Genomic DNA, 20000 nt, shown 5'->3' with positions numbered 1-20000 from the left:
AACGAGTGCAAAGCGCGAGACGAGGGATAAAGAAAGATAAAGCTTTATTTTTTCCTCCCCTCGTCGCGTTTCGCGCCTCCCGCAAAATGCCGCTTTCGCCTAGCCTAGCTCATAAAGCAGGGGCACCCTGTGAAATATCTGTTCGGAGAAGCAAACATTGCCTAGGATTTTCTATAGCTTGAGGAAGGCTAAAAATTTCTAGATGACCGTTCCATTCATGTACACAATTTTCGAAGCTTATGTAATAAATTCCCTCCGATTTTCTGAAGTTCATTTTTCCCATTTCACTCCCCAGGTTAGGTTGTTTTTCGTAGAGAAAGGAAGCCTAAAATTTTCGGAATCGAAAATGCAATGCAGAAAGGAACCGAAAAACTCTCACTTTCGGAAAACTTTGAATTGCTGCTAAAATGTTCGGGAAAATAACACTGAAGCAAAAGACTCAAGTTACCCTAGGATGCCCGAATAGATATAAATTTCTTAGCGCCACTTAGAAAACATTTCTAGAGATCTAAAAGTACTCTGAATAGCCTAAAAAGTCTTTTCAAAGTAATTCGGGGGGAAACCGTCGTTGGGTGCCCCTGATAAAGCGCCTGTTATGCAGGCTGGAGTTATTTCTGCAAGTTCTCTGAGTTAACCAAAGATAACTTTGTTTTTCTTCAGTAAACAACATTTCTAGAGGTCTCTAGAGAAAGCGTTACGCGCGGCAGGTACAAAAACACAGGTCACAGGGCACAGGGCACAGTCATTGTTTTACCAATACAGAAAGTATCCTAAACATTCATAAGAGCTAACCTTAAGCCTAAAAACGTTCGTTTAGGCCTAATTAGGCCTAAGGTTAGCTTTTATGAATGTTTAGGATACATTCTGTATTAGTAAAACAATGACCTGTGACCTGTGTTTTGTACCTGCCCCGTTACGCGCGAGAATGTGGAATTTTATAACACTCCACATCGCGTATTCAGCACTGCGGAGTGGTTCTCTTTTTCTCGCGCTCGCCACGTGAATTGGTCAAATTTAACTCAAAGATTATTATTAGCCTCAATAGGCTTTTCAACAATTTTGAGGAGGTCTCGAAGGTTTCAAGGATGCGATAAGCACACTCAAGTTTGAAGTTGTGTTGTGAACAAGCTGTAAATGAAACTGAGAATTTCTAGTTACCTGGCTAGGGATCCTGGTTTCGGAGGAAAAATCCAACCTCGTTCCCAGGGTCTCTCTTCTCAGCCTCCATTGTCGTTGAGAATTCTCAACGACAATGGAGGCAGAGAAGAGAGACCCTGGGAACGAGGTTGGGAAAAATCATAAAAAACAAATCCGAAACAAAACTATAGCAAGCTATAAAGTTGAATTTTATGCTTTTTTATTTTGCTGTAGGGATTTTTGCAAGGTGGTAAATTCGGGAATAACGAACTTATTAAGGAAACATTTGTGTTTGAAATATTTGGGAAATATTATACCTTCACTCTGAATCAAAAACTGTGATGAATGTCTTTTACAACAAGTCACCATATCATGTGTCTGGACCAATACAAATATATAAATCAAATAAAGCAAGAAGGTCTGTTCTGTGAAAAGTGTATGTATTTTTTTACCAACAAAACGAAGACCGAAAACAGAAGCTATTGAGTATTTCGTGACAGTTTGCTAACGTGACCTTGGCATATGTAACCGATTCGTGGGTCAGTAGAAGTCATAAGACCTTGTGGTGGCTTGAAATCTTAACTAAACAAATTCAAAATCGAAGTCAACGGTTTCGAATGCATTTTAATTCTGCATTTTTCCCCTGAAGAAAACTATTTTACCATTGTGGTAACGGAGTTTCATCAAGCGATGACAGTTTCACTTCGAAGTTGCGATCTCAATGATTTCGCTGCGGCAATGTGGCTGAACAAACGTTTTTCAGTCGTCGTATAAAAAGTTATTTATGGCTCTCACCAACACAGCTGAAAGCTAGAAATAACATTTTCACTGTAAAAACATATTACTAGCAACAGTAAGTAGTCCTTTTGCACTAAACTTTGCGTTTAGTATGAATTCCTTCAGCGGGCCGTCTAATTTGCATACATTTTATTTAATTAAATTCTCAAATTGCTTACTCCAGTGTCAGGGCTGTATTTAATTTCCAGAGCTAAAACTTTCCCGTAATTTACTTCAATAGCCAAGGCTTTATTCTATATGGGTTTTACTAGGAAGCGGCATATACCAGAGGGCTTTTTCAACAGTTAAAGTTCGCTTTCATTTTCTAACATTTCAAGAGACACAAATATGTCCTTTTTAAACTTGTCGATTGTAAATGTAAAAAACTTATTTCTTCAAATTTTCTTTTAGGGTTTCAAAGATTAAGAACGAAATAATATTCGCCTGAAGTTTCGATGTTAGGGATTGTTTCTTATGCGTTCACCGTTTTCTCGAAGTTGAGGTCGGATTCTGTTGTTTTTAAGCGCGAAAAACCAGCAATAAATCGATTTTTCAAACTCCCGTACAATGAATCGCTTGAACCCAAAACTATTTTTTCTTGAATTAGGTCACTAAAAGGGATGTTTTGGCCAAAGAAAAAAAAATCGATTTTTTACGAGTGTCTTGCGATTTTCAATTTTCTCGGAAAATGGCTCTTAATGTTTCTGAGGAGTATTCTGAATCGAAAACGCTTCGTCCCAGGGGAGATCTACACAGCGCTGATTGATTCCACAGTAACCCGCACGTGATTTCCAGATGACAGTTGCTTAACAAAGAGAAAGGAATGTGTGGCTCGTTTGAGCAGACGCTACTGAGAGAGGAACGAGTGACCAATCCCTGAGAGTGTTTGCGTGGAAGGCCAATAGTCTCGAAGAGTTTCCAAATTATCGAATTAATCATTAATCTGGGAGCATTTTCCACGAGAACTCTGGTCTCATCCTTTGCCATGAAGTTCGAAGCATGTGGAGGAAACCGCCGTTGACATGTTTGAAAAATTATAAAGATGTTAGGAAAAAAAGCACTCTGGACAACTTTTGAGCATATTAATGCTCGGCCTAAGCTATAAGGACGAGTGAAAAGCAAGTGAGAGCGCAAGAAAATCTAGATGTCGAGCTATTTGCGTTGTGTTAGAAAAAGAGAACCATCTGTTCGGCAAGCGACTGAAAAATCAGTTTTTTTGTACTTGGCATAATAAGTTGATGCAAACGATAAAATACTATCTATTCAAAGAAAATATTTTTCTTAAAAATTTCCATGATGCGTCGATTACATTTATTTGACTTTTCTGGAAAGAAAAGCCTTTTGGTTTTTCTTATCACGAGCCTTTGAGAGGCTATTGTGACAAGATTGTAGCGTCGCGGCAAGCAAACGTTTATAAAACATTTTCCTGGAAAACTACAGGAAAGCATGTTTTTCCTTCTTCGAGGAATGAAGATCATTTATGGCCTGATTGTTTTTCTGTGTTTGTATCCGGTTTTGCAAAGAAATCAAGTAAAGAAACGAAACGTTTCTTCGAAATGACCTACTTAAGTAGTACAAAGAGTACGATAAAAATATTATAGCTGACGTACGTGGTTTATGACTCGCAAAAATATCTTCACTTTCAATGTTAGACAAAGAGTGAATTAGATGAGAGTGTTGTTATTGCATGGGCGACCTCCTCAGCACAGTCACAAATCAGTCTATTTGTAGAATACCCGTTTCCGCAAAAATCAGTTGTCATGTCCCTGAAAAAAACATGGAAGAAGCTGTCACGCGTGCTATGGCTTCTTCTGATTGGTTAAAATTGGCGGCCCTTTGTTTCGCGCGCAAAGTGTATCTAAAAATAAATCCATTTGTGACTGTGCTGGGGCAAGGCCGCAAAGTGATAGATCAACACACTTATCTAATTCACTCTTGGTTAAACTACCGTAATTTCCGGTCGATTACCCGCGGGTAATGCGCTAATTTTCCAGTAAAGCGTCTGTTCTGTGGAAACTGATACAGATAGTGGTAACAGTGAGCCAGTGTGGTTTGTATTGAGTGAGTTAGAAGTGAGGGCGAAATCGACACTCTCTAAGGGGTAAGGACAGGGGGTGCGTAGAAGCGGTTGATAGGGAGGAGTGGGGGTGGGGAATTGGTAGCTTATATTCAATTGTGGAGAATAGGCTTCTTCAAAAGACAATGGGATTTTCGGAATTTTACGGTAATTGCTTTTATTTCTCCTTACACAGGGAAGACATGATTCCTGGAAAGTCAAATGATCCCGGCACTGGGAAGTGTATTGTGTTTGTACACCTGTTGAATGATTTTGTGATGCCCTGTTCAGTGGACCCTCAAAAGGTAAAAAGCAACATTAAACACTTTCTTACGTTATTGAGTGTTGGCGCACTGCTAATTGCCCATCACCAATGTGGCCTGGGATCGATTCCCAGATCTTACCGCATATTTGGCTTGCATTTGTGGGTTTTCTTCTCCGTTCACAAAGGTTTTCCTCGATCTGGCACTCCGGTTTTCCCCACTACAGAAAACCAACATTAAGTTTGATTTGATTTCATTTAAAGGTCTTATCTTAGATACCTGTTTGGGTTAATGCACTTTTCCTCATTAAATAAAGACTTTAAGAATATATTACACAAAAGTGAATGGTGCTTTCCACGCATTCTGATTGGCTAGCTTGGAGGTTAATAGCAAGGGAGTATGAGGAAACGGAGAAGAACAAAATGGCTTCCCGTTTCGCATTGGTTTGAATAAAAAAATCCCTAAACCGTTTCTTTTGTTTTTCCTTGCTTAAGCCGGACATAGATATTTAACAATTATTTTTATGAGTGCTCTTTGGATATGAGATTGTAAATAACCAACGAGGCGCGTGGCACCGAGGTTTGCATCCACGTGATGAGACGGCCAAGTTGGTGTACAAAACAATAGAAAATGGCCCCACACGTTTTGCACAATAATAGAGTCAAATTCCCCAAAAGGCATTTTACTGCATTGTTGTGTACACCAACATGGCGGCCGTGACGTCAGATGCAAACCATCAATAACCAGTCTGATATCCAACATGCGCGAATGGAATAATCGTTTTTATCAGTAGCTCATTACTAGGAGCGAACAACAGCCCTATATTCCTGCCACGGCGTTTTCAGCGTTTTCGGCGTTTTCTCCACGGCGCTTTTTAGATTGAATTTCCCGCGAATGAGACTCCTTAGAGAGCCGATGATCAATCACAAGAAACTAACTTGACGTCATAGCGTCACCGAGCCGGAACTACCTTTGTTTTTTGGCGGAAAAGGTATTCTAAAAATAGATCGGTCGGTAAAAATGACATATAGTATGGGAGTTCCTCACTCCTGGTAATGGGCCCCTGTTTTTATTAAATTCCCATCACATTCTGAACACTTAAACACTTGGAAATTAAAGCCAATCAGGTTCCAGCTTCACAACACTTAACGCAATTTAATCAGTTTCCATATACCATATAAGGTCATACGGTATATGAGCTGATAACCAAGATTGAATGAATCAATGAGAAAGCTAGAAACGCAATATTCGAGGTCGAAAATTAAATTGCTAACGAGTTAGCCGAGAGAAGACCCGAGGCTGACTAGGCGGCAGCCTTATTTGGGAGGTTAAGCACGGGCGTACGTTTTTGAGACGCGGACGGCAACCGGAAGAGAACATTTCGCGTGCCAGGACAGTGATGTCTTCAACATTTTTATACTAAACATCTCTTATGGAGAAAAGATACTTAGCAAATGTGGTTGTGCGAAGACAAGTTAAAAGGGAAAACAGCTCACTTCCAGTTGCCGCCCGCGTCTCAAAAACGCGCATGCTTAAGCTCCCTAATAGAGCCGAAGCACGAGAGTGCTGTGTATGCAAAAAAAATTTCTGGTGATTCAAGTCAGAGTCAGTAATCGAATTTTTATTAGGCTTACTGACGGTGTTATATGTAAACATTTTCGTAATTTGGGCACCAGGTATGTTTGTACCAAGCTTAATACGGTTACCCAGTAATTGTATGAAAGCCTGCTTTTCAATATCAGGCTCTACCATGTATATTTATGTATATATATTGTCCATTACACGTGAGCCCGAAGATATTAATTTAACGTTCTCCTGGCAAGGCCAATATCTCACTCGTTCGCGCAAAGATATTGTTCTTGCCACCACAGGGCCCCCACACAATGTTGGTGTAAGCTTTTGTAATTTTATAATAAATGTATTGGATTCCCTGTTTGCTTCTTCTGCAGCGATATATCGATGGATATGTGCATGGCTGGTATCACCTTACCTGCGGTTTACTGTTGTTCTTTTGCCTCAAAAGTGGTATTTTGAGCGATTTTGAAGATTTCGAGTTCGCTGTTTACTGTGCCTCTCAATAGAAGGACAAGGGTGGTCCATGCACATATTTATCGATATATCGCTACAGAAGAAGCAAACGGTGAATCCTTTACATTTATTTTAAAATTACAAACGGTTACACAAGCAGATTGTGTGGGCTCCCTGTGTTGCCACTAGAACATAGAATTGATATCTTCTCGCCACCGTGTAATATCCTCTATATATTACTCAGTGTTAAGCACTGGTGGTAGCCGGTGAGTAATTTCTCTTGTTAATCATGCAATATAGGGTCCATTTAATCATCCCATTTCTTTCCGTCTATATATAGTTGCCAAAACAAAATTACTTCAGGTACATCATGGGTCCGGGGAAAAGGTTTGAAATGTTCTGAAAGTCAAAAGAGAGAAATCTTGAGGCTGTACGTTGTGAACTACTTAAAGTCAGCCATTAGTATTGATAGTTTTAATACAAGGCCAACAAATCCTTGAACATGTGAACAGCGATTTGCAATTTTATTTTCCTGTTTTACTTTATCAGTCGCTTGCCGACCAGCTTGTTGATTTGGAAAACGTTTGTGGCCAGTTTCCAAAGGATACGTATTTCGTGCACGGAGGCAAAACTGTAAGTATTTCAAAACTTTTTTTCAGGGTTCTTGTTATATATGTTCAGCTGACAAATTAGGCCTGGGGCTTGGACTTTTTGATCAATTTTTCGTAATTAATCCGGTCGAAAAGTTATGTAGCGGTCTGTGGGACGACGTTCGTGCTAACATCCCAAGTGGAATATTTAAGGGGATCATGCAGTTACTTATTCCAAAATTGAAAAAAAGAGTGGGGTGCATCGACTTTTTTCTGGCAGAAAATTCCGAGTACACTTCAACTTTTTTTTTTTAATATATACCAAGGTAAGGTACGAATTTCTGTGGTCATCAGTTCTACTCTTGGTGTGAATAAAGTACAGTAATATACACGAGAAAAAACTTGTGAATCTCCAAATTCAGCTTGACAGTGGTTAATAGTGCTAACAGCTTGCTTTAGCGCACTTCTTCCCATTTAAATCCTTTGAGATGCTTTCACGACAAAAGTTCACTGAAGTTATCCCTGTCTGACGGGGCTCAGTAATATCTGGATGGGAGACAATAGAGATATACGAAGTGTTATTTCCTTTCGTATACGCCATACGCATCGCAATGCCTGTTTTTCAATCGGAATACGCATATTTAACGGAATCCTGACCATTCATCACTTTGGGAAATACAAGTACAGAAACTGCGAAAGAGAAGGCACGAACGAAAGGCACGTTGAAATGAATGGATATTTTGAAGTGCGGGTTATTAGACGAATGAGAGAAGTAATTCTCTTACTTAGCTGGAAAATCTTTTCAGCAATTGTTTCTTGTAGACATCTGATTGGTGCCTACAAGAGACAATTACTTAAAATTGTCCAGCAAATTGTGAGGATCACTTCTCTCATTCGAAAAGCACATTGTTTACGATCTCTGAGCCTGCAATCTCAAAACCACGTCACTGCACGTGTAATTACCAGCTCCCGGTGCGGCCGAGAACGACTACATATCACATGAGATCGATGCCATGTGTGTGTTAGTCAATCTCAAATGGCGTCGAAAAGCAAAAAAAGGTCTGGCTTCGGATGGATACCCGCGGGATATCATAGAACGCGCGGGAGAAACGGCATGAATAGTGTGTGTTCTCCTACATCGAACGTATTAAATTATTTTGACTATTAAAAAAATATTTATTCGTTTCATCATAGAGAATATTAAGCAAAGCAAGTAATTCATGTGGGCCACTAATCGTTTATTTATTTAGAAGATTAAATATGCCAGGGAGGCTAACTAGACAACAAACGAGGCCATGTTTGCCTACATTTATATTCACTCAGCGAGTGCTCACAGTGTAGGACGTGGCCGCGGGAACATTGCAACAATTCCTAAATGTGCGGTCGACGTGCGCGAACAAATTTAGCGCCAACGTCCTTGAAAAGGTCAAATTTTTTTTTAAAAAATCCAATTCAGTTTATTCGTCCTTCCGTCCGTCGTCCTTCTTTTGTTCGTTTGTTCGTTGGTTGGTTGATTTCATTCGTTGATTCCTTTGTTTTTTTTTTTTGTTATTCTTTCATCCATGGTTATTCTTAAAGCATTTGCATGCCTGAAAATGCACGTCAATTGCTTAATTAGTTGCTTCACTTTCGTGCCTTAGTTTTTTGTCTGCTCATGATTCATGATTCTATTATTTGTGGACACATACTACATCATTTGCACCATATCATATATCATATATCATATATCACATCGTATATCATATCATATCATATCATATCATATCATTTGTCTTACTTTACCCTCGGATTTTATAGTAGCTTGATGTAACTGATGTCTCCGAGCATTTTCCGCCCTAATCATGATATACCACAGAAGACAGACCACAACACCGGGAACTGCCCTGCTCGGATGAATGAGTGAGTCCCACAAATCGATTTATTAATCACTTACTTCACATCCTTTTAACACAGGTCGTACTCGATAAACCATTTCAAGAACAGGGTATTGTTGGTGATTGCAATATTAAGGTGCTACTTCGCTTGCGAGGAGGAGGAGGAGGAGGAAAAGAAGGCGCTGGAGAAGGAGAACAAAGCGAGAATGCTCCCCAAACAAATGAAGCTGAATTACAAGGTACTTCCAATTCCTCAACTTGTGGAATAATGACTTTCCATTAGAAGTCTAGTATCCGTATATGTTGAAGAAGAGATCAAACTTTTGTGTTGGAGTTATGGAATTAAAGAGGTTTGCTGAGAGTTACAACTGAATAGTTAACCGTCTTCATATGTACTCAGCAATAGAATCTTTTTGTGACAATCCGTCCTATTCAATCTGCAGATCTTACCGCTAAACTCAACAACATTACTGATGGCAAGCCCGAGGACATAGAAGTTGAAGTGAGAGCCCTGTATTCAGAAATTAATTCCCTAAAAGATACATATGACAAGAAAAAGCTTTTAAGGAAATTGACCGCTGTGGCAATAAGAGGACTTCAGAAAGACTTGCAAAGTCTTCTCAAAGAAAATGGCCTAAGTGACATGGCCTTACAACTTGTCTGTGATTATACAACGAGGCAAATTCACCTTGCCAAAAAGCTCTACAAGGCCGAGAAGTATGGAACGAAGCAAGATGAGTTTTACATTGTGCTGTCTGAAAAACTTCTGCCAAAGCTTGAAACACTTGGCGCCCTTGTTACTAACGATATCGAGGTCGAAGGTCAGAACGGCTGGGTTGGAAAAGTAATCAAGAGGAGCCCCTCTCTAACTAAGCTTCGCAGGATGAAATATAGCGATCTAGACACCTTAATAACAGGAGCAACTGATGAAGACCGATCAGTTGTGGAGAATTTGTTTTCAGAAGGAACTGAGATCAGAAAGCAATGTCAGCGGTATGGCATTGGGCTTAAAACCGCAGAAAAGCTTGAGAGAAAAGGCGTCGAATCGGCAAGTGACATGTCAAAAGAGCAACTGGATGAAATAATTGAAGAGGCAAGCAAGGAAGAAAAACCCTCAAATTTAAAGAAAATGTATTTTAACGAGAGTAGCGAGCGCGTAACAGAATGGAAGGTGCAAGACGAAAAGATAAAGCAGAATGAGAAAAGAATAGAAGAGGCAAAGGGGATTGCCAAAGAAGCGCGTAAGATTACCCAAGAAGCTTCAGAGAAAAGTAAGAAGGCGTTGCAGGAGAAAATGAAGGAAATTGCGGATAAGTTGAGTCTACCAGAAGGATGGGACAAACAGGAAAAGGATGATCCAAACGCCCTTTTGGAGCAGCTAAATAGAGAGATCAAAATTGCATCAGATTCTCTGGCAATACCGCCTTATGTCACGAACGAAGATATTGTCGCAGCGGCAAGCGGTGGACTGGCACTTTACGGTATCCTATTTGATGATAATAACATAGAAGGTTTCTCCGAAAGCCCACCGTTTCCGTTACTTAAGAAACCAGAATACGTGGTGTGGCTTAGCCCAGCTCTTGGATTTGAATTTGGGTTCTTCGAATCAACCGAACAGCAAGCATCTACCAAATTTTACAAAACCGCGAAATCTTCCGGTCTCAGCATAGCCGCTTCGGTTACAGGTAGTGGTTGGGGAGTTCATGCTAGTGCGTCTGGTACCTATAGTAGTCAAAGCAACCAAGACACTTCAACAAAGAAGCAGGAAAACACTACTCATGCAACTGTTACCAAGTACATTTGTCAACCAACGAAGGCTTTCCGCATCCCCCTGGAAGAAATGAAACTGAACTATGAAGCTAGAAGTCATGCGAAAGAGATAAAAGACAACGAAAGCGCCGAGAAGTTTTTGAAGATGTATGGATCACACGTGCCAAAGGGCGTTCACACTTTAGGTGGCGTATTCTTCCATAACCTGGATGTGAACACTGAAAGAGAAGCAAGCGTATCAGAAGTAATGATGGCAGCAGTCAAGCAATTTGACACCGAAGTTTCAGCCGGTTACAGTGGTGCTGGATTCTCTGTTGGAGGCTCGGTGAAGACAAGTTCATTCGACATAAGTGGTTCCACCGATGCTTCATCCACCGAGAAAGTTAAGTTCAGGTCTAAAATGACTGTACAAGCGCTAGGACCACCAACAACAAACCCTGAAATGTTCAGTCAATTACTACAAAGCAACAATGCAACATGGTATGTGATTGATCGAGGAAATCGTGCTGCTCTTGTTCCAGTGTGGGAGCTGATGCCTGACCTAAAGAAACAAGCAGAAATTCTTAAAAATGCGTGGAAAGAGATTCAGGAGAAAAGGGTAAGAGATTAAAAGCAGACATGACAAATAAAATGGGGTCCATAAGGGAAATGATATGGCTCTTAGATTCCTGGTTTAGAAACAATTGTTTTTCTAGCAAGAGCTGTTGAAAAAAAGGAAAAGGTTTTTTTATAACGGAATTGCATTTAGCTATCAAACTAGTTCACAGGCAACCCAGTTTTAATAAGCTGAAAGACTAGGCAACTCAAGCTTAACAGGAACATGATTTAGAACCCCAAGTGGCAGGAGACAACTAGGTGGCTAGTTATAAAGCGTGGTAGAGTTGAATTCGGGACAACCGGAAACAAATCCAAACCAGAGGTTAAAACGGGATTTGAACCCGGGGCAATCCTCTTGCCAACCCAACGCCCTAACCACTGGACCACCCCACCTCCGCTAGCTGAAGGATTTGGTTTAAAATGAGGCCTTGGATCGAGGACCTTGTTGACGACAAAGTCTAACCCTGTTAACTTGATTGCAGGCCAAGGAAAAAGCAGAAATTCTTGAAAAGGAGCTTCTGGAGGAAAGGGTAAGGGATTACGGTCTAGGTTCATGAGGTTCAAGAGAAAAGAGCGACGGATGCTAAGTATACCGATAACAATTTTGGACTTAAATGGGTACTGTCATGAGCTGCGCATGCTCGACTTTGTTTGCTCTCGAGCCCACGGAAAATTCTAGCCGCCATCATGGATTCACGCGTGAGTCACGTATATTCGCCGGAAATTCTCCTTTGTCCACCATGGCCCTCCCCAGTGGACACTATTTTGAATTTGTCGATTCAACTTGAAAAAAGTTAACCTAACACTTTTCAAGTTTTCACGAGACGCTAGCGCATGCGCTTCTCGTGACAGCTTCCCTTTAACAGGGTCTCCTGATTGAAAGAACATGGGTTTTAAGGTTCTTGGAACGGGACTTTGAATGGTAAAAGGGGTTATGGGAGTGGGATAATGCGGGGAGAAATATTTTATTAGCAAGACCTGTGGGGTATTAAAAACATAGACGTGAGATTTGGAACAAAATAAGTCTTTTGGAATGGGATTGTTACAGACTTTACCCTGGTCCAGTACCATTTTAAAGACTGTCTAAGCTGGTTCCGACTTGTTTGCGGATAAGAAACAAGCAGAAATTCTTGAAAAAGTTGAAAAAGAAAATTAGAAGAAAAGGGTAGAGGATTTAAAGTGTATTTAACACTTTTTATATTAAATTTACTAGTTCCTGGATTTCCTTTTTTGTTTTTTGTTTTTTACCTACATTGTAATAGCCCTTTCTCCTAAGAAAACAAAATCAATGTTTGGAGAGCAATAGTTATTCTTATTTAAAAGTGTTGTTAACGGTCGTTAACTCCAATCAAAAGTAGTAAAGAGATGCTGTACAAGTTTCTAAAATGGTATTTAAAAATATTCAATACTTTTTCTTAAAGTGGTACTACGACCAAAAAACAATTTTTTTTCGTTGTATTCCAAAACTATGTTAACTAAACAGTAACTGACAAAGTTTTAAATTCTGATTTTAAAAAGACACCTGTTTGTTTTAACTGGAATTTTCTTATTTATTGGTCCGCCATTACTATCTTTTAAAATCTTGAGAGAGCTGGGTCGAGGAGAAAATGACGTCGAAGACTCACAAGTTTAAGAATGCATTGCGTGTGTACGCGGCTGAATTAATATGCAGCACGGGAGTTTCGGGCTTTCAGACTTTTAAACCCGTATTTTACATATATAATAAATTGCGATTACACGCTGAAATTTTAAGCTAGTGAGTAAATGACGTCATCTTCTCTAGATCCAACACTCTGAGGTCAAATCGGTCAGTTTTGAACGTGAGTAATGCCGCCCCCTTGAAATCCAAAACTTACACTCAAAACAAACAGCCTTTGGATAAAACTCAAAATTGTTCTAGTTAGGTGCTAAGCAAACACGCTTTCAAAATCTGAAGAAAAAACAGGAAATGACTTTTTGATCATAGTACCACTTTAACAATACCGGGAGAATTATAAATACTAGACGCTCCGTGAGCTTAAACTGGGTTGCCTTTTGTACGGGCTGTCACAGTCGGTTATTGCGTAATTTCCACTGTTTACAAGGGGTCTTAGTTTTCGTAAACTAAGAAACGTTTTCGCACTACGAAAGCTAAGACTCGGTCGACCCCGGGGTCGGTTAGTGCGCGGCTTTGGTGCAACATGTCCCGAGTTCGATCTCCGGATCTCACATCCTTGTTTCGACTTCTTTCCCTTCAGTGTAGCTCAAAGTAGCCTTAAATACCCTTAAAACGGAGCACTGATGAAAAGAAGGTGATAAAATGAGCGCACCGTTGGCTGCCTGGGAGAATACTCTCGGCTAGGGTAAAGAAACTACCGACGTTAAATAAGGTGTAGTACCTTTATCTTTACACGCTGGAATGTTGCGTAACAGAATAAAAAGTGATGTTCGTCGATGTTTACTTATTGGCGCGGAAACTAAAGATATGGTCTTTCGAAGAACGAGAAACTCAGTCTGTTAACCCTTTGGTTGTAACCACTAAAAATGTAATGCAAGAATTATTTTGTCAGTACATTTCCAGCATCAAAACAAGTCCACAAGTTATCCGTTCGTCACGCAAGCAATAAACTGATGCCGTAGATGGTCAATCCTATTTTAAAAGCGTGATAGGGGACTGAAACAGTTTTACGTGTAAGACATAAGTGGTTTTCTGTAAGTTTCTCCGTATTTGCCTCACACCCTAACAAATTATCAGTACGGAAATGAAACACTATTTATTCTTGAAATAGCTTCTTGTTTATACATAATTGTTGCATAAATTAAATTTGGTCGAGAACGTAAAAATTCACTTAAGTGCGCATTATATAAGCTTTTAAAGTAATATTGCTGGCTTCCCAAATTAACTTCATTTTACACCAGAATCACTAAACAACCTGTCATCGTTATGAAAACTACTCCCATATCAAATTTCAACCCACGCATACAAATTAGTTAATATTTTAATACACAACACGATGAATCCACAAAGGCAGAAGAATCTTACAAAAACACTTTCCAGCCTAAACTTTTATTGAAACAAACAACATATTTGCTGTTAGAGGCAAGAAAAGCCTTTCCTATTTTATTCCGTTCGTGCAAACAAGAAACACACTCCGTGTCAAAAACCATTCGCAGCTAAATAAATTTCTCACCGGAGTTCTGGAGTTTAGGGTTTAGGTAAGCCTAAACCCTTTTCTGCAGAACGTTTTCCTTGATGAATGAACCATAAAATAGGCAACGAGCTTTCTTTCAAATAATATTGACTGTTAATAATTAGTCACATTTCCAATTATTTTTCCAATTTTCTTCTGCCTGAAGACCGTGCAGAGTTCAGTGCAAATGAATATAAATAGCCAGACAACACAGATGCATTCAAGGTGTTCGATACTTTTACCACAGAATTTGCCATTTGGTTTCAGTGTTGTACATAACATAAAAGTTAGCAAAATATTTAGATATACAGATCACTCGTGGACGATCGCGATTGTTGTCAAAGTCCATTATTCGTCGCTTTGAAAATTCCAGGCCCCAGTTGTTCAAAACGTGAATAACGCTATCCACCGGATAAATCACTATCCAGTGGATATAGCAATTGGTTTTGCTATGACTTATTATTCCACTGGATAAGGATGCATCCGGCGGATAGCGCTATGCATCGATTGAACAACTGGGGCCAGATGTTTCTTTTATCACCGACTGTCTTGTTTCGAATTGAAGTTCCATTTTTTAGTTCTATAAAGGTATATTTTGTTTAAAGATCCACTAAACGCCATTCGCGTTACATCAACTTCGACGCCATTGCAGGTTAATTTAAATGTCATACTTCGTCCACCGGATAAAATGTACGCATTTATACTATCCCCTGAAACCTACCAAAGATACGCACAGAAGACAGGAAAGACCCTATTGCGCAACTTTTCCGATTGCCAAATCCCAATAATTAGCCCGATAAGATGTGTTATTGGCATACAATGACCGGATATTGCATTGCATGAAACGAAAACACAAAAACTCGTTTCCGGTCATGCACACAATTGTTGAATACATATTTCGCCATCGCTCTATCGCCTAGTCGTCCGTGGTTTATTATAATTATAATAATAATAATAATAATAATAATAATAATAATAATAATAATAATAATAATAATAAAATAAATGAATAAATAAATAAATAAATGAATAAAGGGTCCGAAGTCCAAAAACGGTGCCGAATGCTATACTAACAAAGTAATAATGTTTGTGCAATTCCTTCTCGAATTTCTTTCTCACTCAGACTGTTTTAAGCCTAGACCGATAACGTAAGTCTTTAATTCTATACTCATAGCGATCCAAATATCCAAATGTAATAACCCTTGGTCAGTATACTGAGACGGAATTACAAATATAAAAAATTGAATTGAACACTCTACAAGAATTAAAAGTTTGTCCTGTTACAGAACTAGCTAGAAGAGAACGTATAAACCTCATGACTCATAAGAGCAGTTAAACAATACTTAAACAACAAAAAGAATGAGTGGATTCGGCGCCTACGGGTATAAGTTTCCTTGAGTGCGTGTGCCCGTGAACGGTAGCGATCAAAAATATAGGGGAATGGTGCCACAATATTAAAACCAACTCCCGACTCCTAGATGGAACAGATGATAATATGATAATTAACAACTATGGGATTTATTCGCGCGGCGGCCAAATTGGCCATATATTCGGTGAATTGTTTTTTTAGTATATACTAAAACGATTACGTATATACAATATTTTCGGGCCCAAATCCCGCGCAAAGTTGCTCGGAGGTGAATATAGAGATTACTTCATGGAAAATGCGCACGTACGATTTTTATTCTCGAGTTGAGTAGTCAGGCAGAAAACGAACGAGTGAGCGCAGGGAACGAGTGAGTTTTCTGATACGAAACAACGAGTGAATGAAAATCGTACAAAGCATTTTCCATGCTGTAATATGTTTATTTCATAGGTACTGAGGTTTTGTTCGTGGTACACTTACGCTGATATTAGGCAAAACTTTACATTCGAAGAAGAATTAGTCAATCTCGAAAAACAAAATTTAGCAAAAGAAACTTTCAACAAAAAGTGTGTTTCAGGCATTCCAAAGTAGTCCAAAGTGAAGAGTGTTTTTAATTCGTCGCTTGTCAAAGCTACCGGCGCTTTGGGTTTATATTCCTTTCCTTGCTTCCTTAGTTGTTTTTGTTTGGACTAAAGGTTTTCTCAAATACCAGGTCGTTTGTTATGCTCGCGGAATAGCCCTTTTTTTCAGTTGTCGTTCCAAGCTAGCCACTAAACTTCGAAGGAAAGTCGGCTCGTATTGATTGCCGTCTTTAGTGCGGACGGAGTTGATAAATTGGTTGATGTATTCCGGTATTCATTCAGCTCAACCGCTGGAATAACTTCCATTTTCCTGTGTTCGACTTTCGTTTTCAAAAGTCGCTTAAGCAATCGTACATCTCGTTCGGTTTTTTTGAGCAGCATTTCTCTTTTCTTCTTCTAAAATAAATTCCTCAACTGAGCAAACAGAAGCAAACCTTCCCTCGGCCATTTTTCAAAGCGCGCGGTTTTTGTGCAACGGCTGTCGGATGAGGTTCCATTCGATACGTTCATTCATCACTAGTGAAATTTCGTCGTTCGCGTTGCCGATTGGACGATCGATATTTCTTCTCAGTGATCTTTTGTCGTTCGTGTTCATGATTGGCTACATTTAGAATCAGTACGAATTTTATCACTATGATTTCCGTGGATAAATCTCAGTACCTATGAAATAAATTGGTATAAGGTATATATAATAACTTTTATAGGACTCAAGTGAAGCTATGATCTTCGCAGTTATGAGCGCAATTTTTGCAATTGCGTAGAGAAGCCTGAAAAATTCAGGACTTCAACGGGGTCATTTCATATACCATTTCATCATTTTATAGGACTGTATGAAAAAGTTGTTTCCATGAAATTGCCACATAAATTAAACTTTACTAAGGTATACAGTGAACGTAAGAACACCAAAACTTTTTTGTTATTATGGTTATTTCAAGAAATCAATGTATCCATTCTTGAAAATACGAATTGCTACGGCATATAAAAACCCTGTTTTAAGCGTGGTTTCCGTATGATCGTCCGGATCGCCCCGATCACCACAGTCGTTTCAAATAATGTTCAGAGGCGATCGGGGCGATTATATAGGAAACGGTTACCCAGACAATCGCTTCAACGACCCGCGCGACTGAGACGACCTCGATCGTCCGGATAGAACTCAGTCCTATCCAAGCGATCGAGGTCGTCTCAAGTCGCCCGTGTCGTCAGCTATCGTCAGGGTAGTGCTTCCATATGATCGTCCCGATCGCCTCTGAACATTATTTGAAACGACTGGGGCGATCGGGGCGATCCGAATGAGTTGCATAATGATAGCCGAAATTCTTCATTAATCATAGCTGTTGTGTTATTGCTTTTTTTTTGTTTTGACATTGACATTTGACATTGAACTGAAGATTAGATTTGCAACGTGATGGTGTGTGGGAAATGGGATAGCTTCAACGTTCTCTTTCAGGACTCACTCTGTAAGACTGTCTGTCCTTGTGCACTTGGTTGCAGGATAAATACACCTGTCCATTCTACCCTATCAAAGGAAAAGAGTACAGGGTTGAAGAAGAATTATGCATTGATTTGGCAAACGAAGGAGTTCCTGACCAGGCCACTGAAGTCATTGTTTACGCTACAATTTCAATGATGCAGGCTGATGACCTTCCTAAGATGGAGGCATATTTTTCACGTCCACTCTGGGGAACTGAACCGAGGGATTTAACTGAGTACCAGTTATTCTCAGAAATCAATGATCGTGAGGTTGAACTGATCGTAAGCACCAAGAGTCCTAATGGCGTGATTGAGAGAAATGTCATTTGCCGTTGTGGTAAAGGAGGGAAGTTTTGGAATTCAGAAAACATTTCACTTCCTGTGCCATGCACTGGCGATAGAATAGTACGAATCTTTTTTAAATCTTCCTCGAAGCTTTTTGATAAGGCCTTTGTACAAATTGCGGGTTATTACCGCAAGTGGTAAAACGTACCGTTAAACCCTTAGCGGTTCCACCTCTTATTGACGCTGGGATTCAAGGGTAATTTTTTTTCCATTTGCAGTTTGTTATAGATGTCTTTGCTCCGTTATCGTGAGCACAAGTTTCATATATGGTAAGATTTCAGCTGATATAAAAGAGTGATATATAATTGATCGCGAGGGGCCGGGATACGAAATTTATCCTCTCGTACTGATAGTATATCTCACTAGTGAGCGCAGCGTGGCAACCTATTCTAAGTATTACAAGCTAAGAGTTATTCTTAAGGGATTTTTTCGTGTTGAAACTAGGTAAGCAGAAGGGCTGTAATTCTTTTTGATGGAGTGCGGATAAAACGTTAGTTTACGTGAGTGCTGAAGCCTCGGGTTCCAGTGAGAGACATTTCTTTTTCATGAGATCTACGAGTTGCTTGATTTTGCTGTCATCCAATGAATTGTAATTAAAGTCATATAAATTGAAATATTCGAATTTTTTATCTTTATATTGTAAATTGATAAAATTTTTATTGACATATATGATCGTGGGGTACTGATTTACCAAATTCGGCGCGCTCCACTTGCCATATTTGATGCTTTGTTATGTACTTTCAAATATCGTTTACAGAATAGAGATGGGCCCTTTCGATTGTAGAGTTGTCCCTGGTACCCCAGATTTCACTACTGTAAGTTAAAATTGGTGAGATCATGGAGTCAACTCAAGTTAAGTTTTCAGACCATATCAGTGTGTCATCTCAAACTAAAGAGAGCATGGAGGCCTTTTGTCCAAGTGGTCTAGCGAAAACGTAAAGTTTCCAGTGGATGTGATGCAAGTTCCTAGGTAGGTGTAGTTTTGGACAATGTCGATTTTTTTCATTGCCAGTGTAGAAGCTAGAGACACATTTTCTTTCAAATTTTTGGAAAATCATTATCTTGATTTTCGTTGGATTAATTTTTAGTATCCAGGAGTTGCAATACGAGGATAAGGTGTTCAAGCAGTTTTGAAGTCCTACATTAGATCGTGATAAAACAGTTAAGTCATCTGCACATAAAAGGGAGTTGAGTTTCATTCCATTTGGTAAAACTAATCGGTCAGATAGGATATTGTTAAATGAAAAACTAAGTCCAGTTTCAAACGTCGAACTTTACATTTGCCGAATCTAATGCAAATGAGCGAAAACAATAGATTTTTCTCATTTGCATTAGATTCGGCACATGTAAAGTTCGACGTTTGAAACGGGCCTAAGTCAGTAAGATGCAGGTTAAATAGTAGTAAGAAGAGGGCGTAGCCTTGGCGAACGCCTCTTGCGTACCGACAAGATCGCGTTTTATTACTTCCTAGCCTGACAGAGCAAGTAGAATTCATGTATAAGCTTTTTATTAGGCTAAAAGAACTCCCTCAGACATTATATTGTAATAGTTTGTAGAGAAGTCCATTGTGCCATACCGAATCGAAGGCTTTTCTGAAGTCAACAAAGCATGCATATATTTTGGTCTGATGACCATGAGCGTATTTATCGATTGAAGTTTGTAATGTTAGACAAGGTCTGCTGTGCGATTATTAGAGTAATCATTTCTTGATGTGAATTAAGTGGTTTGTTTGAGTGGAGTGATTGGAAATGAGACATCCATTTTCTTCTGTAACGGGAGGGATGCTTGTTTCCTTTTCGGTGTCATCCATTAATCCATTGATTTTATTAGAGAGGGACCCACGGGTGAAGTGCAATGCCCGAGGCCCATAGAGCACTGAATAAGAAAACAACCGCATCACGTGAGGGTGCACCCCCTAAGAGCCGAGCCGCCAAACTAGCTCGCCGGCGGATCGAACCCCGCGTCAAAACCAAGAA

General features: G+C 39.5%; 1 protein-coding gene and 1 long non-coding RNA gene across 2 annotated transcripts in view; both read left to right on the top strand.

The window, feature by feature from the left end:
* Positions 1-19738, top strand: part of LOC138060181 (uncharacterized) — a 180260-nt gene extending 160522 nt beyond the window's left edge. Inside the window, exon 2 of the long non-coding RNA XR_011134305.1 lies at positions 18883-19738. This is a non-coding gene — a long non-coding RNA (uncharacterized lncRNA). The remainder of the gene's footprint in view (positions 1-18882) is intronic.
* The window catches only part of LOC138060178 (uncharacterized), a 28548-nt gene extending 8810 nt beyond the window's left edge, over positions 1-19738 (top strand). Inside the window, exons 2-7 of the mRNA XM_068905899.1 lie at positions 4167-4275; positions 6811-6894; positions 8805-8964; positions 9169-11093; positions 11575-11622; positions 17701-19738. Of these exons, the coding sequence (XP_068762000.1) occupies positions 4167-4275; positions 6811-6894; positions 8805-8964; positions 9169-11093; positions 11575-11622; positions 17701-18165 (2791 nt within the window). The 3' untranslated portion in view covers positions 18166-19738. The remainder of the gene's footprint in view (positions 1-4166; positions 4276-6810; positions 6895-8804; positions 8965-9168; positions 11094-11574; positions 11623-17700) is intronic.
* Positions 19739-20000: the final 262 nt, after the last annotated feature.

This window comes from Montipora capricornis, chromosome 8 (genome assembly GCF_036669925.1).
Source record: "Montipora capricornis isolate CH-2021 chromosome 8, ASM3666992v2, whole genome shotgun sequence".
In the NCBI taxonomy this organism is placed as follows: domain Eukaryota; kingdom Metazoa; phylum Cnidaria; class Anthozoa; order Scleractinia; family Acroporidae; genus Montipora; species Montipora capricornis.
The sequence above is the reverse complement of the archived record's forward strand: the minus strand, read 5'-3'. Positions and strand labels throughout refer to the sequence as shown.